Below are 21,279 nucleotides of genomic sequence, written 5' to 3' on the forward strand. Positions count from 1 at the left end.
GCAAAGCTTCCGGACAGCCGATTGGTAAGTTGATGACGAATACTACACAGGCCGCACATGCTTTGCGGCTACCGGTATGTTGTGCTGAGCACGAGGCCCAGGCAAAACACAGATATCACAGGTAGGGCCACTTGGCCACGCATGTTAATTACAGCGGCGCCGTTCAATTTAGTAGCGAACAGTGATTCAGCGGCCGCCCCAGGCGCCCCTGTAAGGAAGCCATTGGGGCCCAAGCGCACGTGTGTTGACTACCGCTCCGGTCTATTGCGTCATGTAGCCACCCCTTCAATCCAACGCACGCCAGTGCATCGTCGGGGCGTCATGCACGGAAAACGGCGCGCCCATCCACCATCACCAGGTTCTTGACAGTTGGGCCCGACTGCACCCATGGGACCTCTGAACTTGCACTAACCGCCCACGCATAACGAGATAGTCTATGTACATACATGCAGAGGATCGCCTTGCTGGAAAGGAGGATACATGCTCGCGCATCTCTTATGACTACCAGTAAGAATCCGTTTCATCAGGTTACCTTCCCGAGACCCCAAGAGGCCCCTGCCAAACCACCCCCTCGACATGCAGCACATTTGCGTGCATGCAGGAATGCATGCGACTTCTGCCAAAGTCTGTGCGCGTCACAGGCAGCACCAGCAGAGGACAACACTCCGCCCCGGCTTAGAGGATGCAGATAAATCACAGGCGACCAAAGCACGTATTAGGCAAAAGGTGGCCAACGCACATCCAGTCAGCGAAAGGCGGCCTAAATTGGGTGTCACGTCCCAGTCTATTAGTCCAAGGCAGCCGGCCGGTTGTCGTATTTATATACTAACAGGTCCCACAGTCCGCAACAAACGTGTTTGTTGTCAATGGTCTAATGGATGGGCAAAGGGCTAAATCGCACAGCAGCCGTAATCACGACCGCCAGTCTCCACTACGTGCGTAATCGCAGCCCCCTGTGTGCGCCTGTGTCACGCTTTCCGTGCTGCCACGTTGCCGCGGCGCATCTGTTATGTGTTGGGTCACGCTGTGTGCCGCGCGTGCGTATGCTGTATTTTGCAGAAATTGGCCACACAGACACATAAACACGCCGCGTTTCGGTGTCGAACAACATAAGTAAAAACAAAACCATGCGCGACACTGCGCGCATGCTCTCTTGAATTGACGCATGCGCGACACTGCACGCATGCTCTATCGAAGGCGCGCCTTCGGATCAGGCATGACAATGCTAGTTAACGTGTCACTCCTGATCCGCGCGACAATGCAACGCACTCCACGGGTGTGATCACACCGCGACCGCCGTCCGCCCGGGCGTGTAATCCTCCGCATGCCGGTCGCTCCGCCCGCCGCGTGCTGACGAGTAGCCGGACGCACCCACCGCCGTCGTGGGCCGACTGCTCCGCCCCGGACTCTCGCCCGCCGCCGCGCGCGCCTTGGCCACCGCCGCCGCCACCTGCGCCGAGCCGTGTGCTGCGCTGTAACCCGCCGCCGCCGCCGAGCCCGGCGTCACCGATGAGCTACGGTGCGAGCTACTGCCTCCTCCTCCGCCTCCCCCCGCAGAGCTACTGCCGCCTGCGGCGCTGCTGCTGCCGCTGCCGCGGTGCCCGTGGCTCGTGCTGGCCCTCAGCTTCCGCATCGCGTCAGCCTTGGACTCGCACAGCAAGAAATAGCTGGCCGTCAAGTGGTTGGCTTCGCCCGCAATCAGATACTGGACCAGGGAGGAGCGCGGGTAGCCGGCGGACTCCAGCTCTGCCACCACCTGTTCGTCGCAGCGCAGGCCGCCTAGGGCGCCGGGGTCGGGGGTGACCTCGTAGCAGTTGACGCCGCGCTCGTGCCAGGTGGGGCCGTTGCGCACCCAGCTGTGTTGCCACACCTGAGGGGCGTACAAGTGATGAGTGGGGAGGGGCGGCGTTGCGGGGTGAGGGTAGTGGGTAAGAGGGCAGGGAGGGGTGCAGAAGGCAGGAGTGCAGGCAGAAGTGCAGGTACGTCGAGGGAAAGGATGGAGAAGGGGACAGAGAACGCATAGCTCACAAAGTGCCACCCCCACCCTGCCCATCCCCCCAACCCCAAACACACACACTTCCCCTACCCCAAAGACACGCATGCTCTCGCTCGCCCAACCGCCCTCGCTCTCGCCCGCCCGCCCGGCCGCCTGCGCACCTGCTGGAAGCTGATGCGCTTGTCCGGGTCCACCGTGAGCATGCGCGCCAGCAGGTCCTTCATGGGCGCGGACAGCCACTCGGGCGCCGTGTAGGTGCCGGCCATGATCTTGTTGCACAGCTCCTGAGGGGGTGCCGGCGTGGGGTGCGGGGGAGGGTTACATTCACGATTAATTAAGAAGTGAAGGCGTAGCCAGGTACAGTAGTAGGGGGTGCGGGAGAGGGGAGGGTTCCATGCATGATTATTTAGATGTTGAGGGAAGCCGGCAGCCGTTCATGTTGAGAAAGGGGTGAGTGAAACACCACATTGAAGGGGGGAGGGGCCCGAGCCCAAAGAAATAGGTCCCAATAGGGGTGGGAAGGGGATGACAAGATGCGTGGCTGGGAGCGGCGGGAACACTGGTCAGCAAGGCGCCATCCCAAGTTGGGGAATCGCCCCCCGGCCACCCCGACCCGCGCCGTCTGCCACCCCTTGCGCACACCACATACACGCACGCACACGCACACACGCACGGTTCTGCCGCCCCTTGCGCCGCCGCACCTGCTTGTTCCCCCCGCTGGCGTGGAAGGGCAGGTATCCGGCCACCATGGCGAACAGCACCACGCCCAGCGACCACACGTCCACAGGAGGCCCCTCGTAGGCCTTGCGGGCCACGATCTCCGGAGCTGCGGCGGCAGGGCAGCAACAACGACCACCAGACGGGTGCAGACAGAAGGTAAGGAAGGCGGCGTGAAAACGGAGACGCGCATCCATGCCGCTGCCAGGCGGCCGGGGCGTGTGCAGCCTCGCCAGCAAGTTGCACGTGGGCGCGCTGTCAGATGCTGTGCACCCCCACAACCCACAACAACACCCAGACACCTGTGCCGGCGTGCTCCCAGGCGCCTCTGCCGGCTCGTGCATGCGTGTGTTGCAAACCGAAACGTGTGTTGCAAAACGATTCGTGTGCGTGTGTGTGTGTGTGTGTGTTAAAAAACGAAACGAAAGCCCGCCCAATGACGTGTGTGTGTGTGTGTGTGTGTGTGCGTGCGTGCGTGTGTGTGTGTGTGTGCGCGCGCGCGCTCGCACCTGCATAGCTGGGCGAGCCGCAGTGCACCCGCAGGCGCTTGCCGGGCACGTAGAAGGCGGACAGGCCGAAGTCGATTAGCTTCATGCGCTGGTCGGCGTCCAGCAGGATGTTCTCCAGCTTGATGTCGCGGTGAACAACCTTTGTAAGATAATCCAGAAGTGGGGAAGAGAGAGGGCAGGAAAAGGAACGTGCTTAGGGAAATGCTTGGGCGTGCGGAATGAGGGGTGGCGTGACTGCCCAGACTGCAAGTGCCACCCGCCAGCCACGGCCCCGATTCCTCAAGCGAAGGGTAAAAGGCAAGCCCTCCCTCTCCCCTCTCCCACCCCCACTCCTGTTTCAACCTTGCAACCAACCCCCACTCCTCTGCTCCCACCCCCTCACCTCGCGCGAGTGGCAGTACTCGAGGCTGGCCACGATCTGCTGGAAGAACACGCAGGCGTCCGCCTCCGGCAGCCGCTTGCGCGCGCGCACGTAGTCCAGCAGCGAGCCGGCGGGCGCGTGCTCCATCACCAGGAACAGGTGGCGCGGTGACTCGATGACCTCGAACAGCTTGATCACACACTGCCAAGAGGGGAGGATTGCATTCATAATTAGCGAAAGGAAATGCTAGAAGGGCAGAGGAGTGAGACGAGGGAGGAGAGGGTTAAGCGGAGAGTGAGACCTGAGAGTGACGCGGGTTTGCACTGGGGTGAGCGAAAAGGTGGCATGGGGCATGGGGTTGGTTCGGGCTGTCCTCAGGGCTTCTCTCTCGCGTCCTGTGCCCACAGCTCGCGCCTCCTCTCGCACACACCTGGTGGCTGAGGTGCTTCATGACGCGGATCTCCCGCTGCATGCGCTTGGCCTCATTGGGGTCCGTCAGCTTGGCACGGTCAATCACCTGGGAGCAGATTAGGATCGGCACAGCAGCAGGAAAGCATGATCAGCATTAACATCATCAACAGCCCTTAAGATTTCATCGGCAGGATATACCAGCAGAGCCAGGCGTCCATGTACAGGTGGCGCGGCCGAGTCCCCGACCACGACCGACCCTGCTTCCTGCCTGGCGCAACCCTCCCAACCACGCCACCGGTACCAACCATGCCCACGACCCCACGCCATCCCCCCCCCCCACACACACACACGCGCCGTGTCCCTCCACCCCTTCCTCTCTCCAGCCCGCTGCTCCCCGCCTCCCAGCCCAGCCTCTCTCACCTTGACCGCCACCTTGCGCTGGCTGAGGTGGTGCACTGCGATGCGGACCTGGCAGAAGCCGCCCTCGCCAATCACCTTGCCCACCGTGTAGCCCGGCAGCAGGCTGCCGAAGGCCGCGTCAGGCTCGTGGCCCAGCAGCACCGCCGGGTTGAAGCGCATGCTGCCGCTGCGCCGCGTGCTGGTGCTGCCCGCAGGCGACTGAAGCACCGCGGCGGCGGCGGCGGCAGCGGCTGCGGCGGCTGCGGTGGGCGGTGCAGAGGAGGCGGAGGAGGCGTGCGCGGAGGCGGAGGTGGCCGCGGTGGTGGAAGTTGCGGTGGCGGCTGCAGAGGAGGCGGTGGCGGCGGAGGGTGTTGCGGCAGTAGGCGGTGGGATTGTGGAAGCGGTGGCGGCGGCGGCCGCCGCCGCCACAGCCGCGGCGTGTGCCGCCGCCGCGGCTGCCGCCGCCGACCCGGAGCCACTGCCGCTGCTGGTGCTGGCGGCGGAGGATGCGGCGGAGCCGGCCCCAGAGGACGCCGTCGTGGTCGACGCGGAGGAGGCGCTCGGCGCGGCCGAGTGTGTCGCCGTTGCGGGGGCGCTGCTGCTGCTGGCCGTGCTGCCGCTGCTTGTTGCCGCACCGGCTGCCGCAGGCACCGCGGATGCAGGGGCAGGCGAGGGGGCTCTGGCCGCGGCGGCGATGCTGCCGCTGGCCGCCACCGCGGTGGTGCCCGTTGCGGAGGCGCCAGAAGCTGCGCCGGCAGCGGCCGAGGTGGCCGGTACACCCGAGTTGGAGATGCGGCTGCCGCCGGTGAAGGAGCCCCACTGTCCACCAGTGGGGGTTGTGGACCGGGGGCGTAGCGGCAGGTCGTTGGGCAGAGGAACCGGTGCCACAGCCGCTGACGCAGCTGCTGCTGCTGCTGCTGCTGGCCCGCTGGTGTTGCTGGTGGGCGCTGCCGAGGCAGGGAGGCCGGACAAGGAGGTGCGCACCGCTGGCGCCGAGCTGCTTGTTGGCGCCGGTGATGCTGCCATTGCCGGTGCTGGTGCCGGTGCAGCGGGTGTGGAGGCGGACGTGGCTGCGGAGGCGGCTGACTGCGCCTGTGCCAGGCCGTTGCTGCTGCTCATGCGCCGCGTCACATTGGCCGCCTCAGCCGCCGCCACGGCCTGTTGCACCGCCGCCGCGGCGGCCGCGGCGGAGGCCGCTGCCGCGGCAGCCGCCGCCATCGCGTCCGACACGCCAGGCTGCGACTGCTGCGACTGCTGCTGCTGCTGCTGCTGCTGCGTCGGTGCCTGTTGTTGCGATTGCTGCTGCGACTGCGGCTGGAAAGTGACCGGCTGGGACTGGGATGAGGGCTGCCGCTGAAGTGAGGACGCAGACTGCGGCTGCTGTTGCTGCTGCTGCTGGCTCGAGGCCGAGGCAGCGGCGTGGCCGTAGGTGCGCGTGGGCGTGGAGTCACGTGACCGCCCCCACCCAGCACCCGCATCCTCCCCGGACCGCGGCCCTGCACCCATGCCCGTCGCCGCCGCCGCCACCTGCGCCTGCTGCAGCTGCAGCTGGTGCAGCAGGCTGGGCTGGTGCGTGCCTCCGCCGCCGCCGCCGCCACCCACGCCGCCGCTGCCTGTGCCCTGCAACGACTGGGACGCCGACACGGCGCCGCTGCTGCTGCCGCCGCTTGGCTCCACGCCGTCCACCGACCGCCGGCTCCACGCGCCCGCGCCGCCCACGCCGCCGCCGCCTCCGCCCGTCATCCACGGCATGGTGGTGGTGCTGCCGCCGCTCGCCTGCGGCATGCCGCTCACCTGCATGCCACCAAACATGCCCGCGCCCGGACCTCCACCCATCCCCATGCCCATGCCCATCCCGCCTCCGCTGCCGCCGCCGGGCCCCACGCTCTCGCTGCCCGGCGACGCCATGACGGGCCCCAGGTCCGCAAACATGCCGATGTCGGGCTGGCTGTCTGCGGCGAAGTTGGAGGGCACGGTGCTGGGCCGCAGGCACGTGAGCGTGCCGTGCTCCACCAGCATGCGGCTGAGGTTGAGGCCCTCGTGGCCGCGGCCAAAGGGCGAGCCCACCTCGAAGCTGGCCATGCCGCCCAGCTGCGAGCCGGTGCTGGCGCGCCGGCTGGACAGGTCCGCCTGCGAGCCGTGGTAGGGGCGCGTGGGCGTGCCGGGGGCGCTGCCCTGCGGGATGCCCACGCCCCAGGTCACGTGAGAGCCGTAGCCGGGGCTGGGCGGGGCGACGGGCAGCGGCGACGCCGGCGGCGGCGGCGCGCCGTCGCCGGTACCGGCACCGGAGCCGTGGCCGGCGCCGCCGGCTGACATGGACATCGACGAGGCGTTATAGCCGTACGCCCCGCTGCCGTACTGCCCGCGTGTGGGCGTGTACGGCGCCTGTTGGTACGGCCCCGGTGACGGCGGCGGCGGCGGCGCGCCGCCGCCCGAGGCGGCGCCTGCGCCGTTGCCCGAGGCGCCTGCGGCGTCGGCGCCGCCGTCGCGGGCGTCGGGCGCGCCGCCGACATCGCCGGGCACGTTGGCGAGGATGCTGTTGTTGTAGTAGGGCACGGTATCGGAGCCGCCGGAGGCGTTGGAGGAGCGGGAGGATGTGGAGCGCTGGAAGATGCCGCGCGACGGCGGCGCCGGCCCCGGCGGCCCCGGCGCCATGCCGGCGGCGCCGGCATTTGGCCCGCCCTTGATGGGCGACGGTGGTGGGAGTCCCGTGGGATGCGGCGCATTCGCGAGGGAGGAGGCGCGCAGGCCCGCCAGTTGCAGCGCGGCGCCGGCGTTGGGCGCGGAGGCGGCGGAGGTGCCCGGGAAGCCGCCGCCTCCGCCTCCGCCGGGCTGCAGCTGCGAGGTTGAGGAGCTGGGGCTGCTGATGTTGCCGCTGCTGCTGTTGGCCAGGCTGAGCGGGTCGACGGCGCGGCCCAGCGCCTTGACCGCCGCCGCGTTGGCCTGCGGCTGAGTCTGCGGCTGGCCGGCGCTGCCAAAGCTCAGGTGTGGCTGGAAATGCAGCGGCGCGCTGTGTGCCGAGGGCGCCAGTAGGGCGTGCGGCGGCTGCGGCACGGGGCCCGAGGCGTTGGGCACCGGGTGCGACGAGGCGATGGCAGAGATGGACACCGGCGCCGGCGCCGGCGCGCCTGGGCCGCCGGCAAGCGCCGCTGCCGCGGCGGCGGACATTGCAGAGCTGAACGCCAGCGACGGCGGCGCGGTGGCGGACAGCGGCTGCAGCGACCCAGGCGCGGGCAGGCCGCCGCCGCCGCCGCCCGCCGCCATGCCGTGCGGCGAGCCCATACCCATGCCGCCTGCATAGCCGCCCGTGCTCATGCCGCCTCCATAGCCGCCCATGCCCATGCCACCTCCGTAGCCGCCGCTGCTGCCTGGCCCCATGCCGCCCGCGCTCATGCCCAAGCCGCCACTGGCCGAGGCGGAGCCGGAGCCCGGCGCGCCCTCGACCGAGTCATGCACGGAGACGTACGGCAGGTGGTGAGAGCCGCCGCCACTAGCGCCGCCGCCACCGCCGCGGGCAGGCGACGCCACTGACATGCCAGATTGCTGCATGCCGCCGCCGCCGCCACCGTACCCGGAGCCGCCTGCCCCGGTCTGCTCCCAAGGGCGGCCGCTGCCGCCCGCCATGCCCGGCCCGTGGCCGCCGTAGGCCTGCTGGCCCGGGTAGGGCGCCGGCGAGTGGGGCGGGTGCGGCGAGCCGGCGCCACCGGCGCCACTGGGGCTGGTCAGAGGCGAGCCCACGCCGCCGTTGCTGGCGAGGCTGAGCCTAGGCGGCGCGTGCGACTGGGAGCCGGGCGGCCCGGACCCCGGCGGCGGCATGCCGCCGCCAGACGCGGCCCCGCCGCCGCTGGCGGGCGACTGGAAGGTGATGTAGGTGGTGTGCACGAAGGGCTGCGAGCCGGACGCCGGCGCCGGCCCGCTGCCTGGCGCCGAACCGCCACCGCCGGACATCCCCGCGGACCCGTACTGCTGCTGCTGTTGCGGGTAGTAGCTCCCGGACGGCCCGCCGGCAGAGCTGCTGCCCACGCCCGACGGCGCGGAGCCGGGCCCGGCGGCACCCGCTCCGTACCCGCCCGCCGAGCCCGGCCCCGCCTGCTGCTGCTGCAGGCGCATGAGGCTGAGGTTGGCGCCGTGGGAGCTCTGCGAGCCGTGGCGGCCGTCGCCCATGTACGGCGCCATGATGGGCTTGGAGCTGCCGGCGACGCTGCTGGTGCTGGCGGCGCTGTTGGGCCGCATCATACCCGCCCCCTGCCCCGCGCCCGCACCCATTCCCGCGCCCATGTGGCCGGCGCCCATGCCTGGCGCCTCCGGCGCGCCCCCGGCGGCGATGCTGCCCCACGCCTCCCGGTGCGTGTTGCTGCCGCTGGCGGTGCCGCCGCCTGGCGCCGGGTACTTGCTGGAGCGGAAGCTGCCGGGGCGGTTGAGCGCGGGCGCGCCGGCGCCGGGCGACACGGGCGAGAAGACGGACAGCAGGTGGCCCAGCTCGCTGATGACGCGCTGGGCGTCGCCGCCTGCGTGGCCCGGCAGCGTCACCGACAGCTTGGTGTTGCCGAACCAGTTCTCACCGCCTGCGCGCAGTAAGGGAGGCAGCATGGGCAGCAGAAGTGGGGTCACAGAAGCGGGGGCATCGCGCGCACGCGCTGTCAGGCCTTATCCCCCTGCACCACCCACGTCCACAAACAGGGAAAATGCCCCTCCGTTTAGGAAAGCATGGTGTCCCGACTGCAGCATCCTAGCAGCATTGCGCCGCGGCTCTGCGCCCCGCCGCGCTCCGCTGCATCCCGGGCGCACCCACCTGAGGGCCGCTGCGCTGCCTGCGACGTTGAGGGCCGACTGGCCATGGCGGCAGCTGCCGCCGCGCCGCTGGAGACCGGGCTCGTGGAGGAGGACGGCCGGGCGCGGTAGGGGCTCATGGTGGCTGCGTTGCGTCCGGGGGCGCCGCCCCCTGACAAGCCCACGATGGCGCCGCGGCCATTGTTCGAGTACTGCAACCCATATGCCGCGAACAGCGGCTTATTCTGGAGTGTCTGGCCCGACGAGTTGCCTATGAGAGACCGGTTCGCGGAGAAAGGTAAAGTTAGCATAGAAGCGACGTCTGTCTGGGAACCCCGGAGACCTGCCAGGTTCGGCTATGGCACCGCCGTGGCCGCGGCCCAAGCCTAGTTGGTTGCCGTTGTTGGGCTCCCCAGTAGCCCCCGACGCCCGCAAGTATCACCCAGCCCAGTGCGCCGCCCCGGCATCCTTACGTCTTGCAGACGAGGTGCGCTGCAGAGAGGCGGACGTGCTCCGCGGCGTGGTGCTGTGCTGGGGCGAGGCCACGGTTCGAGTTGGCCCCGGCGACTGCGTCCGGGTGTGGTAAGCGGTCCCATACCCGTGGGAGCCCAACACGCTGGCAACGAGCGGCCCGTTCACGGCCGGGCCGCCGCTGGTGGATGTATTGGAGCGGGCACTAATGACCGGTCGGCCGCCCTTCTGCCGAGGCTGGTTAGGCGGAGAAGGTATTGTGCCATTCGCACTTCGCGCCGGGTCCGGAGGCACAGGGACCCCGTAGTTCGAGGTCCCATTCCGCTTTTCACCTGCAATGAGACACGCGCACAAGCGAGGTGGTTCACTTGACTGGTCACCGTCTCGGGCTTGACCCATCCGCGAAGACCGCGGCCCCAACGCAACCCCTGGGCAAGCTGAACCCCACGCCGCGCAGCCCCGATAATACATATTGAAGCTATCCCAGAGGCGGGCGTCTGTGAGGCAGAGCGGTGATGTGGCGCGACCCAGCAAAATGAAGTCCACTCACTTTGAGAATACATCGCTGCCAACCCGGCTTCCAAGGGCTGTGCTAGCTAAATTCTAAGCGCATTTTAGGCAACCGTGAGGTGGGTCCAGCAGCGTGAAGAGCGTCCGAACTGCAAACCCTTAGGAACTGGTAAAAAGAATTGCGCACATAAACCGACGAAATTAATATCAGAAAGCAGTTCAGCAGGTGCTGGAGCGTCCTCGCGGCATCAGAACTTCGCCCGCGGATCGGGCTTGGCTATGGGGCTGTCTTTACGCCTGGAAACGTAGCTTCAGTTGTAGAGCTTGCATTGCACTTATCATAGCAAGCGTGGCTGCTCGCGGCCACCTTTGTGCACGCGTGACAGCTTGCAGACTGGACAGCCCTTCACAAGCGTAGCGTTCACCGTTCACCGCCATGGCGCTCAGCGCAGTGAGCATTAACCGAATGACTCGAGACATCAAGGAGATGACGCAGGCTCCGCCGGCGGGCATCAGCGCCTGGGCGACCGGCAACAGCATCTCACGGTGTCAAGCCCAAATCATCGGGCCCGAGGGGACGCCCTACATGGGCGGAGTCTTCCAGCTCCGCGTCACGTTCCCCGACAGGTGAAGAATGGCTCGTTTGCTGGGGAGAGGCTTTGTCCTGCAAGGCACTTACCCAGACCAAGTTAGGGCTTGCCGTTGACGCGGGTGGGTTGCAGTGTGCGACATCTCTTTTAAGACCCAGGACCAACCAACGAAGCTGTTGCATCACGGATTACAGGTACCCCATGGAGCCCCCGAACGTCAAGTTTGTTACCAAGGTAGTCGCCGCATACCACTGCAGCACATCACTTGTTGCACACGCTGCTCACCGTGTCAGCACGTATGACCGCTGGAAACCCCGGCGCACTAAGGAGTTTCCCCTCAACCCCCGCCACCAGGTGTACCACCCCAACGTGTCCAAGGAGGACGGCAACATTTGCTGCAGCGTGCTCAACATGCCGCCCAAGGTGCACCAGCGGTGAAACATGTCACCGGTGTAGTACGGCGGCTGCATCTGAGAATAGGCTCATGGTGCTCATAAGCACCGGTGAATTTGTGTATACCGACCCCCCCCCCTGTTCCTTTGCCTGCCCGCCCCTTCCGCCCCTGCACCTGACGCCACACGTCCCACACAGGGCGACTGGAAGCCCGCACACAGCCTGCGCACCGTGCTGCTGTCCATCCAGTCGCTGCTGGCAGAGCCCAACCCCGCGGACCCCCTGGACGCAGACGCGGTAAGCCCCTGCCGCAGGTCATGGCACACGCCCCGCACGCACGCCCCACTTGAGCTTCATCATGTACCTCATGTTTTCCCAGGTGCCACCCGAAGCATAGCTCAATACCAATCCCTTGCGCACGCACAAGTTCATACAATCATATCCCGACCCAGCTGTGCTCCGCCTCCTCGTCCTCCTCCTCCTCAGGCCCGGGAGCTGACGAGTCACCCGCAGCTGTTCCACAGCCGCGCCGCCGAGTGGACGCGCCTGTACGCCAGTCCAGACGCCCAGCGCAACGGGTATGGCGCGTCTGCGTCCACGTCCACGTCCGTGGCGGCGCCCGCCGAGAAGGCACAGCCACCAGCCGCCGCCGGCAGCATTGGAATGTCGCGGGTGCAGGAGCCGCTGGTGGAGGTGAAGGGGCAGGCGCGGACGCAAGCGGCCGGCACGTCGTCCGCTGCACTGCCCGCACCGTTGCTGGGCAAGCAGCCTCAGCCGGCCAGCTGCACAATAGCGGCTGTTGAGGCGCTGAGCTCAGCAGCGCCAGCCGCGGATGGCGTGACGTCCGCTGGCAGCGGCGGCGGCGACGCGGCGATGCCAAGCAACACGCCTGCAGGGCAGGATGCGCAGGCTGGCTCCACAACTGTGGAAAGAACCGCCATCGATGGCGCTGTTGAGGGCGGTTTGCCGCCGAGCACGGCCGCAGTAGGGGCGCAGCAGCCGCCCGTGGCAAAGCCGGCCGCTCAGGAAGGTGAGCTGCAGTGACGGCGACAGGCCATGCCTATCAGGTATTCCCGGCCACGGCGGTGCTATGCCTTCTAGATCTTCGCCGGCACTCTGTCCGCTGTGCTCACACTGCATAAACATGATGACCTGCGTGCAGGCTCTGCGTTGGCTGCTGGCGCCGTGGAGTCAAAGCGACCGCCGGAGCCGACGTCAAGGCTCTCCAAGCTCAGCAAGCGGCCGCGCGCCTAGCACGTTTGCCTGACAAGGGGGTGTGTGAAACATTGTGCATATGACATTTGCAGGATGCTTGAAGTCCTGGTTTGGAGCAGCAATTGAGCGTTGTGCAAGGATAGTCCGGTGGACCGTGTATCGCGACCAGACAAGGACGAAGATGTGTCAGGCGGATTTTGCAATATGTATGTGTGAAGGCAGCTCCGGGATCTAACAACGCTCAAGAAGGGCAAGCCAGTCCATGCAAGTTTTTCGGCCCATCATGTTGATGCCCAACAAACTGCCTGAGCAGCAGCTTGAAGTAGCACATTTACTAGCAGTTTCAAAGTGAAACAAGTGGGCTGCTACGTATTGTGTCTGCGAGCTCAGGAACAGTCCTTAAACTTGGTCCGGCATTGCTGCCAGAAGGCCGGCGCTGTTCTTAGGCCAGGCATTGTAAGATGCTACCCGCCATGCAGCACCGTATGGGCCGAGTGGCCGGCCCCGCGCGGGGTCTTGGCAACGCCCCTGCGCTTCGGCGCATCGTTCCAGGCCAGATGAACGGCCTGCGCGCCCGCAACTTGGTGGTGGTGCGTGAGGTAGGTGTCCACATAGCGAATTGAGCGCGGTGCGGTCTTGCTTCGCCCTGGGTTCGCTGGCAAGCTCCCATCAGGAAGAGACACCAGGGTTACATGGACACAGCGAGCAAACGCTAACTACTGTCTGACGATGTCACGGTCAACTCGAAACGCGACTGCGACAGGCTGCTGCCACCGACCTGGTGGAGGCCAAGCAGAAGGACGCCAACGGCAAGTCTTCGGTGGACGTGGACTCCACCGTCGTCCCCAACGCGCACCTCAGGAACGGCACCGTCGTCTACGACGCCCGCACCAACGGCAACGGCAACGGCGCCGCTCACGCCGCCAGCAATGGTAACGGTAACGGCAACGGCGCCAAGCTGCCCAGCCCGCCGCCCGTGCTCCCCAGCAAGCCGGTGGCCGTGCCGGCCGCGCCCGCCGCGGCCGCGGAGGCGCCGGCCGCGGTGGCGCCGCCCAGGCCTGCCGCCACCGTCAACGGCTCGGCGGCTCGGGCGGCCGGCTCGGCGCTGAGCACCCAGTCTCTGGACAACGCCATGGACGCCCAGGCGGCCGGCCAGATTGAGACGGTGGCGGCGACGGGTGCGGCGAAGAAGCCGACCAGCGCGGCTGGCACGCCGTACGCCAACCCCGGCGGCCGCTGGAGCCAGTTCAAGACCTACTCCACATTCCAGGTGCGTGTGCGCTGCCTTGTGCCTGCTGCCCGCAGGGACGGCGGGAAATCGGGCTGGGTGTGGGTGTATGGCCAGGATTTGGTAGAGGCGAGCCATGTACGTAACCAAGGTGTGGGGGCTTGCATAAGCCCGCATTAATCGGACCTCCCAACTCGCGCCCCTCCTGCTCCTCCCAAGAACCCTGCTCCTCCGCCTCCGCCCCTCCCTCACAGCGCACGTACGAGATCTGGAGCTTCGCCTTCCAGTTCGCGTGGCGCTACGCGCTGCTGGGCCAGAAGTGGAGCTACGGCAAGGCGGGCATGACGCCGGAGGCGGTGTCGGCGCGCAAGAAGGAGCTGGCGGTGTGGCTGCGTGAGGGGCTGGTCAAGCTGGGGCCCACGTGAGTGTGCGGGGGGGGGCTGGCGTGGGTGGGGTGGGGGTGCTGGGGTGGGGGGGAGTGCTGGGGTGGGTGGGGGTGGCTGGGGTGGGTGGGGGTTGTGGGGAGCTGGGGTGGGGGGTTGCAGGGAGGGAGGGGAGCTGGGGGGGGAGCTGGGTGGTGGGATGGGGAGATGGTGGGGTGGCGTGTGGGATGGCGGGGTGCAGGCGGGCGCGGGTAGCCAGATCCAAGCCCAGGGTAGCGTGCGAGGCTGCATGGGCTGCTGCTGCTGGGAGGAGCAAAGCAAGGGCAGCGCGCAAGAGCCTGGGCGTCTCGACTCGGTCCCACACTGTGGGGTCACAGGGTCAGCACGGCGCGAGGGTGATGCACGGAGCAGCGCTTCGGAGGTGCACTTTGCGCGGGGCCTGCAGGGCTCAAGCTGGGACCTGGACTCGCCAGGGCGTGAGAACAAGGCCACCCGGTGGCACATGCCTGAACAAATTGGTTCTGGGGGATGGCTAGTGGGCTTTGGAAGCAGACCGTTGGCGAGCGCCACGGCCTCGTGACGCTGGGTTATAACCTCTTTCTTACATTCCCGCTTTCGCAGCTTCATCAAGATCGGCCAGCAGTTCTCCACGCGTGTGGATGTGCTGTCGCCTGAGTTTGTCAAGGAGCTGGAGAAGCTGCAGGTAGCTGGAGGCGGAGGCGGAAGGGGGGGAGCAGGGAGCGGGGAAAGGGGGCGCAGATGGAGGGGAAGGGAGGTAGCCGCCCTTGAACGACGGGAGCGAAGGCGGAAGGGGGAGGGGCCCTCAGGGCACGACTACTTAAGGAGGTGGAGGGGTTGGGTGCGCTGCACGGCACGGCACGGCGCAGGAATGGGGCGGGCGGAGGGCGCTGCGTTCTGGAAAGCAAATCGGGGCTCTGGCCTGGACCGTGTGCGCTAACGGCGCGTGGGGCTGGTGCTTTGACGCGCACACCCACTTCCCAGCCTTTCCCCACCCTTCCCCGTCAACTCTCCCCCTCGCCAGGACAACGTGCCGCCGTTTGACCGGGAGGCTGCCCGTGCCAAACTGGAGGCCAGCCTGGGCAAGAAGGTGGAGGAGGTGTTTGACGAGTTTGAGAGCGAGCCCATCGCGGCCGCCTCGCTGGGCCAGGTGAGCAGGAGGAGGAGGAGGAGGAGGAGGAGGAGGCTGGGTGCGCGTGTGGGGTTGCCGGGTTGGCGAAGAAGCCAGAGGGCTTTCGTCGAAGAGGGACGGGGGTGGGTTGAGGGGGGCTCGGCTCGTAATGGGAGGGGCACACAGGGTGATTACACCGAACCAGCCGGAACCCCAACCGCTGCTGCTGCCGCCGCCGCTGCCTCCTCCTCCCGCCGCCGCCGCCTGCAGGTCCACCTTGCCAAGCTGCGCGGCGGCCAGCGCGTGGTGGTCAAGGTGCAGCGGCCCGGGCTGAAGGACCTATTCGACATCGACCTCAAGAACATCCGCGCCCTGGCGGTGTGGCTGCAGGTGCGGCGGTGGCGGGCGGGGGGGCGGGCGGAGGGGGCGGGGGTGCACCCTAGGGGGTGGGGAGTCGGTAGAAAGGTTGAGTAGTTCTGTACGGGGGGGGTATGTGGTACATGGGCGTCACTGCGGGCAGGGTAGGAAGTAGCAGTGGGTCGCGACTTGTAACAATAACGACCGACGCAAATGCAACTTCAATGCAACTTCACAGAAAGTGGACCCCAAGACGGACGGCGCGGCTCGCGACTGGGTGGCCATCTACGACGAGTGCAGCCGCATCCTGTACCAGGAGATTGACTACAGGTAGGGGGGAAGGGGAAGGCGGAGGGGGGAGGGGGAGGCGGAGGGGAGGAGAGGGAGGGGGAGAGAGGAGGGGGAGGATGGGGAGGAGGTGAGGGGGAGGAGGCGGAGGAGGGAAGACAAAGGAAGAGGGGGCCGAGGAGGAGACAGAGCAGGAGAGGGCAGTTGGACTGAAGGTGCAGCCTTGGGTAGCAGCCGAGCGATGGGGCGCCGTGGCTGCTGCGTCGCCCGTTCGTTGCCCGGGGGGCCTCAAGGGGTGGGGCTTTCCAGGACAAAGCGAGGCCCGGGGGCAGCCGTTCATGGAGCACGGAGTGAGGGCAGCCGCCGCACAGAGCGGGGGGGGGGTGCGCACCGGGTGGCCACCATCAGCCGCTGGGGCTGGGGCACCCCGTGTGACATGTCTGTCTCTCTCTTGACACTGGCGTCTGTTTTGACCCGCCAACTTATGACGCCCGTTCCACACACATACACACACAAACTCCGTGTTTTCCTTGATTTTTAACAAACCCGCTCCTTCACGCGCCCGCCCACACTCGCCAGGCTGGAGGGCAAGAACGCGGACCGCTTCCGTGAGAACTTTGCCGGCCAGGACTGGGTCAAGGTGCCGGCCGTGTACTGGGAGTACAGCGGCAGCGAGGTGCTGGTGCTCGAGTACTGCCCGGGTGAGGGGGTGGAGGCGGGGAGGAGGAGGGGGAGGAGGAGGGGGAGGAAGGAGGGGAGGGAGGACGAGGAGGAGGGGGAGGAGGAGGAGGAGGAGGAGGAGGAGGAGGAGGAGGCGGGGGAGGGGCAGGAGGAGGAGGAGGCGGGGGAGGGGGAGGAGGAGGAGGCGGGGGAAGGGGAGGAGGAGGAGGCGGGAGGAGGGGGAAGACGAGGAGGAGGAGGGGGAGGAGGAGCCGGGGGCTTGGGGAGGAGGCGAGGAGGGGAGGGAGGAGGAGGTGGCGAGAAGGGAAGGGAAGGGAAGGGGGAAGGGAGGATGAGCGGGAGGAGGGCGCGGAAGAAGGAGGAGAAGGGGAGGCGGAAAAGAAGGACTTGTCGGCTTCCTCGCGTCACCACCCTCACCCCTCCATTCTATCACCACTCACAGGCGTCAAGATCAACGACGCCGCCAAGATCGACGCCCTGGGTCTGGACCGCCAGAAGCTGGCGCGGCTGAGTGTGGAGTCGTACCTGCAGCAGATCCTGCGGCACGGCTTCTTCCACGCCGACCCCGTGAGTGCTTGAGGGGGGAGGGAGAGGGAGAGGGGGAGGGGTTGTAGGTACCAGCCCAAACGTAACCGGACCCAGGGGGAGAGGGAGGGAAAGGGAAAGGGAAAGGGAGACGGAGACGGAGAGGGTGAGGCGGAAGGGAGGAGTTGAGGAAGAGGGTCAGGGAGAGGAAGAGGATTAGGGAGAGGAAGAGGGTTAGGGAGAGGGTGTCGAGGCGGATCGGGGGAAACCCAAAAAAGTACCTCGCCTGCCAGCCGCATCACCACCGGCCTCTTTGTCTGACTGCCACCGCAATCACCACCACCGCCGCCACCCCCAACCCTGCAGCACCCCGGTAACGTGGCTGTGGACGCGGAGGGCGGCGGCCGCCTCATCTACTACGACTTCGGCATGATGGGCTCGCTGGCGCCCGAGGTCAAGGGAGGGCTGCTGGAGCTGTTCTACGGTGAGCCAGAGGGCGAAGGAGGGGAGGAGAGGGAGGGGGAGGGCGGGATGGGGATGGGGAAGGAGGGCAGGGGCGGGATGGGGAGGGGAGGGATGAGGACGGAGGGGAGGCGCGGGATGGGGAGGGGCGGGAGTTGTGAGAGAGCGGCGGAGGGGAGAGGGCGACGGAGGGGTAGGGGGGAGCAACTGGCAAGGTAGAGTGGGTGTTTGGGGAACATTTTGCGACTTTCCACACGCGCACAAGCACTTTTGGCTTCTTTCACGCCTACGCCCTCTCTCCTGCTATCACCTCGCCCTCTGCCCCCAGGTGTGTACAACCGCGACCCCGACCGCTGCCTGGAGGCGCTGACGGCCATGGGCGTGTACGTGCCCAGCGGCGACAAGACCGCCGTGCGCCGCACCGCCGAGTTCTTCCTCAAGGTGGGGGAGGGGTCGGAAGGGGAGTTAGGCTGCTCAAAACACAGGGGGCAGAGGGGGAGGGGGAGGGGGCTGGAAACCAAACCCAAAAGGAACCAAACTAAGCCTTGGTGAGTTGCGGCCATGTCATGTTGGCGAGGCGGCGTCAGCATGTGCCTCACACAACGCGCTCGGCTACCAGGAATGCATCTTTGTGTGTACAACACCTGTCGCCCAACGCTCTCCCCCCTTCCCCGTATGTGCGACTGCTGCCCCGGCACACACAGGGCTTCCAGGACCGCCTGGCCACTCAGCGGGCGGAGCGGGAGGTTAAGGGCGACGACTACAGCAAGTCCTTCAAGCCGCAGCGCTCCAAGGTGCGCGTGCGTGTGTGTGCGCCTGTCCATGTGTGTGCGCCTGTCCATGTGTGTGTGTGTGTGTGTGTGTAAGCATACAAACGGTTGAGGGGGGTTACTTCATTCCATTCCCAAAATAAAGGGGGGGGCAAGGGCAGCCGTGGGGAAGGCGCCGGGGGGGTGGGCCGCACTTTGGGGGCCACCACTGGTCACCAGTCCATCCCCCGCTGCTGTCTGTGCAACGCCGCGCCCGTGCATCAAACCGCCATCACCCATCACCCACCACGCCTATATCCACCCCCGGCGCCCCCGCCCCACCTCAACACCCGCACCCGCACAGGACGAGGCCAAGGAGCGCCGGAAACAGATCCTGTCCTCCATCGGTGAGGACCTGCTGCTCGCCGCCAACGACCAGCCCTTCCGCTTCCCCGCCACCTTCACCTTTGTGGTGAGCGCACAGGGCAGGGCAGGGCAGGGCAGGGCAGGGCAGGGCAGGGCAGGGCAGGGCAGGGCAGGGCAGGGCAGGGCAGGGCAGGGCAGGGCAGGGCAGGGCAGGGCAGGGCAGGGCAGGGCAGGGCAGGGGTGCAGCAGGCGGCGGCCACTTTGGTGTCGTCATGCCGTGTCGCGGCGTTGGACCCCAGCATGGCTGACGGGGTTGTCAGCCGCCTCATGCCGCACTCCGCTTGTTCGTTCCACCTCGCATGCCCGCCTGCAAAGCCGCTCGCACGGCCTGTTCGTCCACAACGCCGTCATCGGCACTAAGGCATGCGTAGAGCCCCAGCGCCTCCCTCTGGGCTTCCGTGCGGGGTAGTAACCGTTTCCCAAAGTTGTAATGTCACTTGATTCCCATCCATGCACACACATACACACATCTGCCAACGTTGCGCAACGTTTTCCTTGTGCTCTTTAACACATCTGCCAGGTCCGCTCCTTCACTGTGCTGGACGGCATCGGCAAGTCGCTGGACCCGCGATTTGACATCAGCGAGATCGCGGCGCCCTACGCGCGCGAGCTGCTGCTGGAGGGCAACCCCGTGGGGGCCAAGTTCCAAAAGGAGTTCGCCAAGGGGCTGCAGCAGCAGGTGTGTGTGTGTGTGTGTGTGTGTGTGTGTGTGTGTGTGTGTGTCACCGGAGTCTGCTCGTGTGAGCGTGTGTGCGGACCAACAGTGCGCCAGCGCCCTTCCCCGCCCCCTTTGCTGTCTCCGCCCCTCCCTGCCTCGTCCCGTGTACACCACCCCTCCCACACCGCCCATTCCTCCGCTCCCCTATTGATCTCAACCCACCCACACCCGACCCAACCCCCACAGAACCGCGCGCTGAAGAACCTGTTTGTGGGCCCCAACAAGATCGAGGACATCGCGCTCACCATGCAGCGGCTGGAGCGGGGCGACCTCAAGCTGCGTGTGCGCGCGCTGGAGGCAGAGCGCGCCCTCACGCGCGTACAGGTGTGGGTGGTGGAGTTTGCGGTTGCGGTTGCGGGTGTGGTGTGGTAGGGCGGGTCGCATCCAGTACATGGTTCTTGCTGTGCAGTCCTTCCCTTGTGCTCCTTCCTATGTACGCTCTGATACACACTCAAAATCTATCGCTTACACGCTCTATCCTAACCACACACACACACACACACACACACTCCTCCTCCTCTTCCCCTCGCTTCTCTTCCTCTTCCCTCCGCTCGCACACAGGCCTGGCAGCGTGTGATTGCCGCCGCGCTGGCCGCCTCCACGCTGGTCAACATCGGCACCGTGCTGTCGGTGTCGGCGCTGACGGCCGGCGCCACCGCCTCCTTCGCGGGTGCGGCGCTGTTTGGCTTCATGCTGCTCAAGAACTGGCTGACGGTGGTGAAGCTGGAGAAGAAGGAGCTGCAGCTCAGCGGACAGGTGGCGTAAGAGCGGCGGCAGCTGGAGAGGGAAAGGAGAGGAGGGGAGGAGGAGAGCAGAGTGCGGCTGTGTGTTGGTGCCTGTGTGGGTACCTGTGTACCAGAGTGTGTATTTGTCGTGAAATGATAATGCGGTGGAGTGTGGAGAGGAGCATGGGCGTGGGCATTTTGAGGGATCACTACGACAGACAGAGCAAGAGCTGAGAACACAAGAGTCGGCAAGGTTTGGCACTGCCGTTTGTTTGGGGAGGCGGGTGGTGACCGGCCTGCAGTGAGGTCAAGTCTAGCGAGCGGCTTGGGCAAACTGTGTGTATGTGTGTGGCGAAGTGGGCTTGCCAGCGAACTACAAGCAAGGCAACCTCAGCGCAGTCAACACGTGCATACGGTTCATATCGGTGTGGCGCGGTCAAGGAAATTGCCGCAATGCGAAGGAGGAAGCGGTCACGGACGGATCAGGAGAGTGCGAAGCGATGCGCATGGAGAAGCACGAGGGGAGAGGTGAAGGGCGTGCGTAGGTTGGCAGAGCTACGGCATGTGTCGTGTGTTGCGACTGTGAATGGTGCAGCCACGGTCGCAGCCGTGAGGAAAGCTCTGGGCCTACGAGAGACAAACAGCGGAGGTGCGCGTGCGTGTGTGTGTCTGCAATGTCGTCGACCGTATTATGTTCACCAAGTAGAGGTTGGGTTTTGTTCGTAGAAGCATTTGTCCCCTGCATTTGTCTAGCTGGGGAAGTGGGGCGGCACGGTCAGCGGCAGCTGCCGCGCACTCGTGCGGCGCACCCCGCCCCCATGCCGCCTTGCCCCAGTCGAGGCTGATGCTCCTGGTTGTTGTTTGCTTTGCTGACTGATGACTTGGCGTGCCGTGTTCCCGAATGTGGCTCTCGCTTGACTTTGTTTCTGCGTGGACTGCCTGTCTTTGGATTCCGCAGCTCTCTAGAGAAGCCTAGCGCGTGTGTTTGCGTATGATATCAAGTATTTTTTGGAGGGCGCTGTCAGGGAGACTTAGAATGGTTGGGAGGCTGCAGAGCCCCGGTCGCAAAGGCTGCAGCGTCGGGCACGCCGCGCATGTGCGCGTGGCGCTGGTAGCATGCTATGAGGGCTGGCTGGCACGCAAGCAGCTGCTGTTGGGCGAGAGCTCAAGGGCAGCGGGCCCTGGAAAAAACAAAAAACTTGCTGTAAATGCTTTGGGCGAAAGCACGAAATAGAACAGGTCGAATCCTGGGCGACTGGGGATGAC

General features: G+C 66.4%; 3 protein-coding genes across 4 annotated transcripts; 2 read left to right on the forward strand and 1 right to left on the reverse strand.

The window, feature by feature from the left end:
• Positions 1 to 25: 25 nt before the first annotated feature.
• On the reverse strand, positions 26 to 10,381 carry CHLRE_13g570250v5 (uncharacterized protein). The gene is made up of 10 exons (XM_043069359.1): positions 10,185 to 10,381; positions 9,637 to 9,966; positions 9,186 to 9,434; positions 4,415 to 8,958; positions 4,014 to 4,100; positions 3,605 to 3,784; positions 3,223 to 3,361; positions 2,698 to 2,822; positions 2,158 to 2,280; positions 26 to 1,870 (listed from the first exon to the last, which is right to left on the reverse strand). Exons 1-10 carry the CDS (start codon positions 10,195 to 10,197, stop codon positions 1,283 to 1,285), a joined length of 6,378 nt encoding a protein of 2,125 aa, XP_042917334.1. The 5' UTR covers positions 10,198 to 10,381; the 3' UTR covers positions 26 to 1,282.
• A 97-nt stretch (positions 10,382 to 10,478) lies between these two features.
• CHLRE_13g570300v5 (uncharacterized protein) lies at positions 10,479 to 12,624 on the forward strand. Its single transcript, XM_001693416.2, has 6 exons — positions 10,479 to 10,771; positions 10,929 to 10,968; positions 11,089 to 11,157; positions 11,326 to 11,424; positions 11,614 to 12,157; positions 12,290 to 12,624. The coding sequence occupies exons 1-6, from the start codon at positions 10,581 to 10,583 to the stop codon at positions 12,379 to 12,381; spliced, it is 1,035 nt and encodes a 344-aa protein (XP_001693468.2). The 5' UTR covers positions 10,479 to 10,580; the 3' UTR covers positions 12,382 to 12,624.
• Positions 12,625 to 12,682: 58 nt separating this feature from the next.
• CHLRE_13g570350v5 (uncharacterized protein) lies at positions 12,683 to 21,233 on the forward strand. 2 transcript variants are annotated; one of them, XM_043069360.1, is made up of 16 exons: positions 12,683 to 12,941; positions 13,106 to 13,612; positions 13,825 to 13,991; positions 14,575 to 14,656; positions 14,996 to 15,121; positions 15,353 to 15,472; positions 15,678 to 15,769; positions 16,307 to 16,428; positions 16,851 to 16,975; positions 17,300 to 17,417; positions 17,724 to 17,836; positions 18,100 to 18,189; positions 18,509 to 18,616; positions 19,091 to 19,249; positions 19,475 to 19,612; positions 19,850 to 21,233. In XM_043069360.1, the coding sequence occupies exons 1-16, from the start codon at positions 12,804 to 12,806 to the stop codon at positions 20,051 to 20,053; spliced, it is 2,409 nt and encodes an 802-aa protein (XP_042917335.1). In that variant the 5' UTR covers positions 12,683 to 12,803; the 3' UTR covers positions 20,054 to 21,233. Both variants share the same exon structure in this region, with proteins under 2 accessions (XP_042917335.1, XP_042917336.1).
• The last annotated feature ends 46 nt before the right edge of the window (positions 21,234 to 21,279 follow it).

This window comes from Chlamydomonas reinhardtii, chromosome 13 (genome assembly GCF_000002595.2).
Source record: "Chlamydomonas reinhardtii strain CC-503 cw92 mt+ chromosome 13, whole genome shotgun sequence".
In the NCBI taxonomy this organism is placed as follows: domain Eukaryota; kingdom Viridiplantae; phylum Chlorophyta; class Chlorophyceae; order Chlamydomonadales; family Chlamydomonadaceae; genus Chlamydomonas; species Chlamydomonas reinhardtii.

Excerpts from the sequence above, each read along its gene's own strand:
- CHLRE_13g570350v5 (XM_043069360.1), top strand. The coding sequence starts at position 12,804 with ATGCTACCCGCCATGCAGCACCGTATGGGCCGAGTGGCCGGCCCCGCG. Across the intron at positions 19,250-19,474 it reads CCAAGGGGCTGCAGCAGCAG|AACCGCGCGCTGAAGAACCT; the intron begins GTGTGTGTGTGT and ends CAACCCCCACAG. Across the intron at positions 19,613-19,849 it reads GCGCCCTCACGCGCGTACAG|GCCTGGCAGCGTGTGATTGC; the intron begins GTGTGGGTGGTG and ends GCTCGCACACAG.
- CHLRE_13g570250v5 (XM_043069359.1), bottom strand. Across the intron at positions 8,959-9,185 it reads GGCAGCGCAGCGGCCCTCAG|GCGGTGAGAACTGGTTCGGC; the intron begins GTGGGTGCGCCC and ends TACTGCGCGCAG. Across the intron at positions 3,785-4,013 it reads TGAAGCACCTCAGCCACCAG|TGTGTGATCAAGCTGTTCGA; the intron begins GTGTGTGCGAGA and ends CCCTCTTGGCAG.
- CHLRE_13g570300v5 (XM_001693416.2), top strand. The coding sequence starts at position 10,581 with ATGGCGCTCAGCGCAGTGAGCATTAACCGAATGACTCGAGACATCAAG. Across the intron at positions 11,158-11,325 it reads TGCTCAACATGCCGCCCAAG|GGCGACTGGAAGCCCGCACA; the intron begins GTGCACCAGCGG and ends CGTCCCACACAG. Across the intron at positions 12,158-12,289 it reads AAAGCCGGCCGCTCAGGAAG|GCTCTGCGTTGGCTGCTGGC; the intron begins GTGAGCTGCAGT and ends ACCTGCGTGCAG.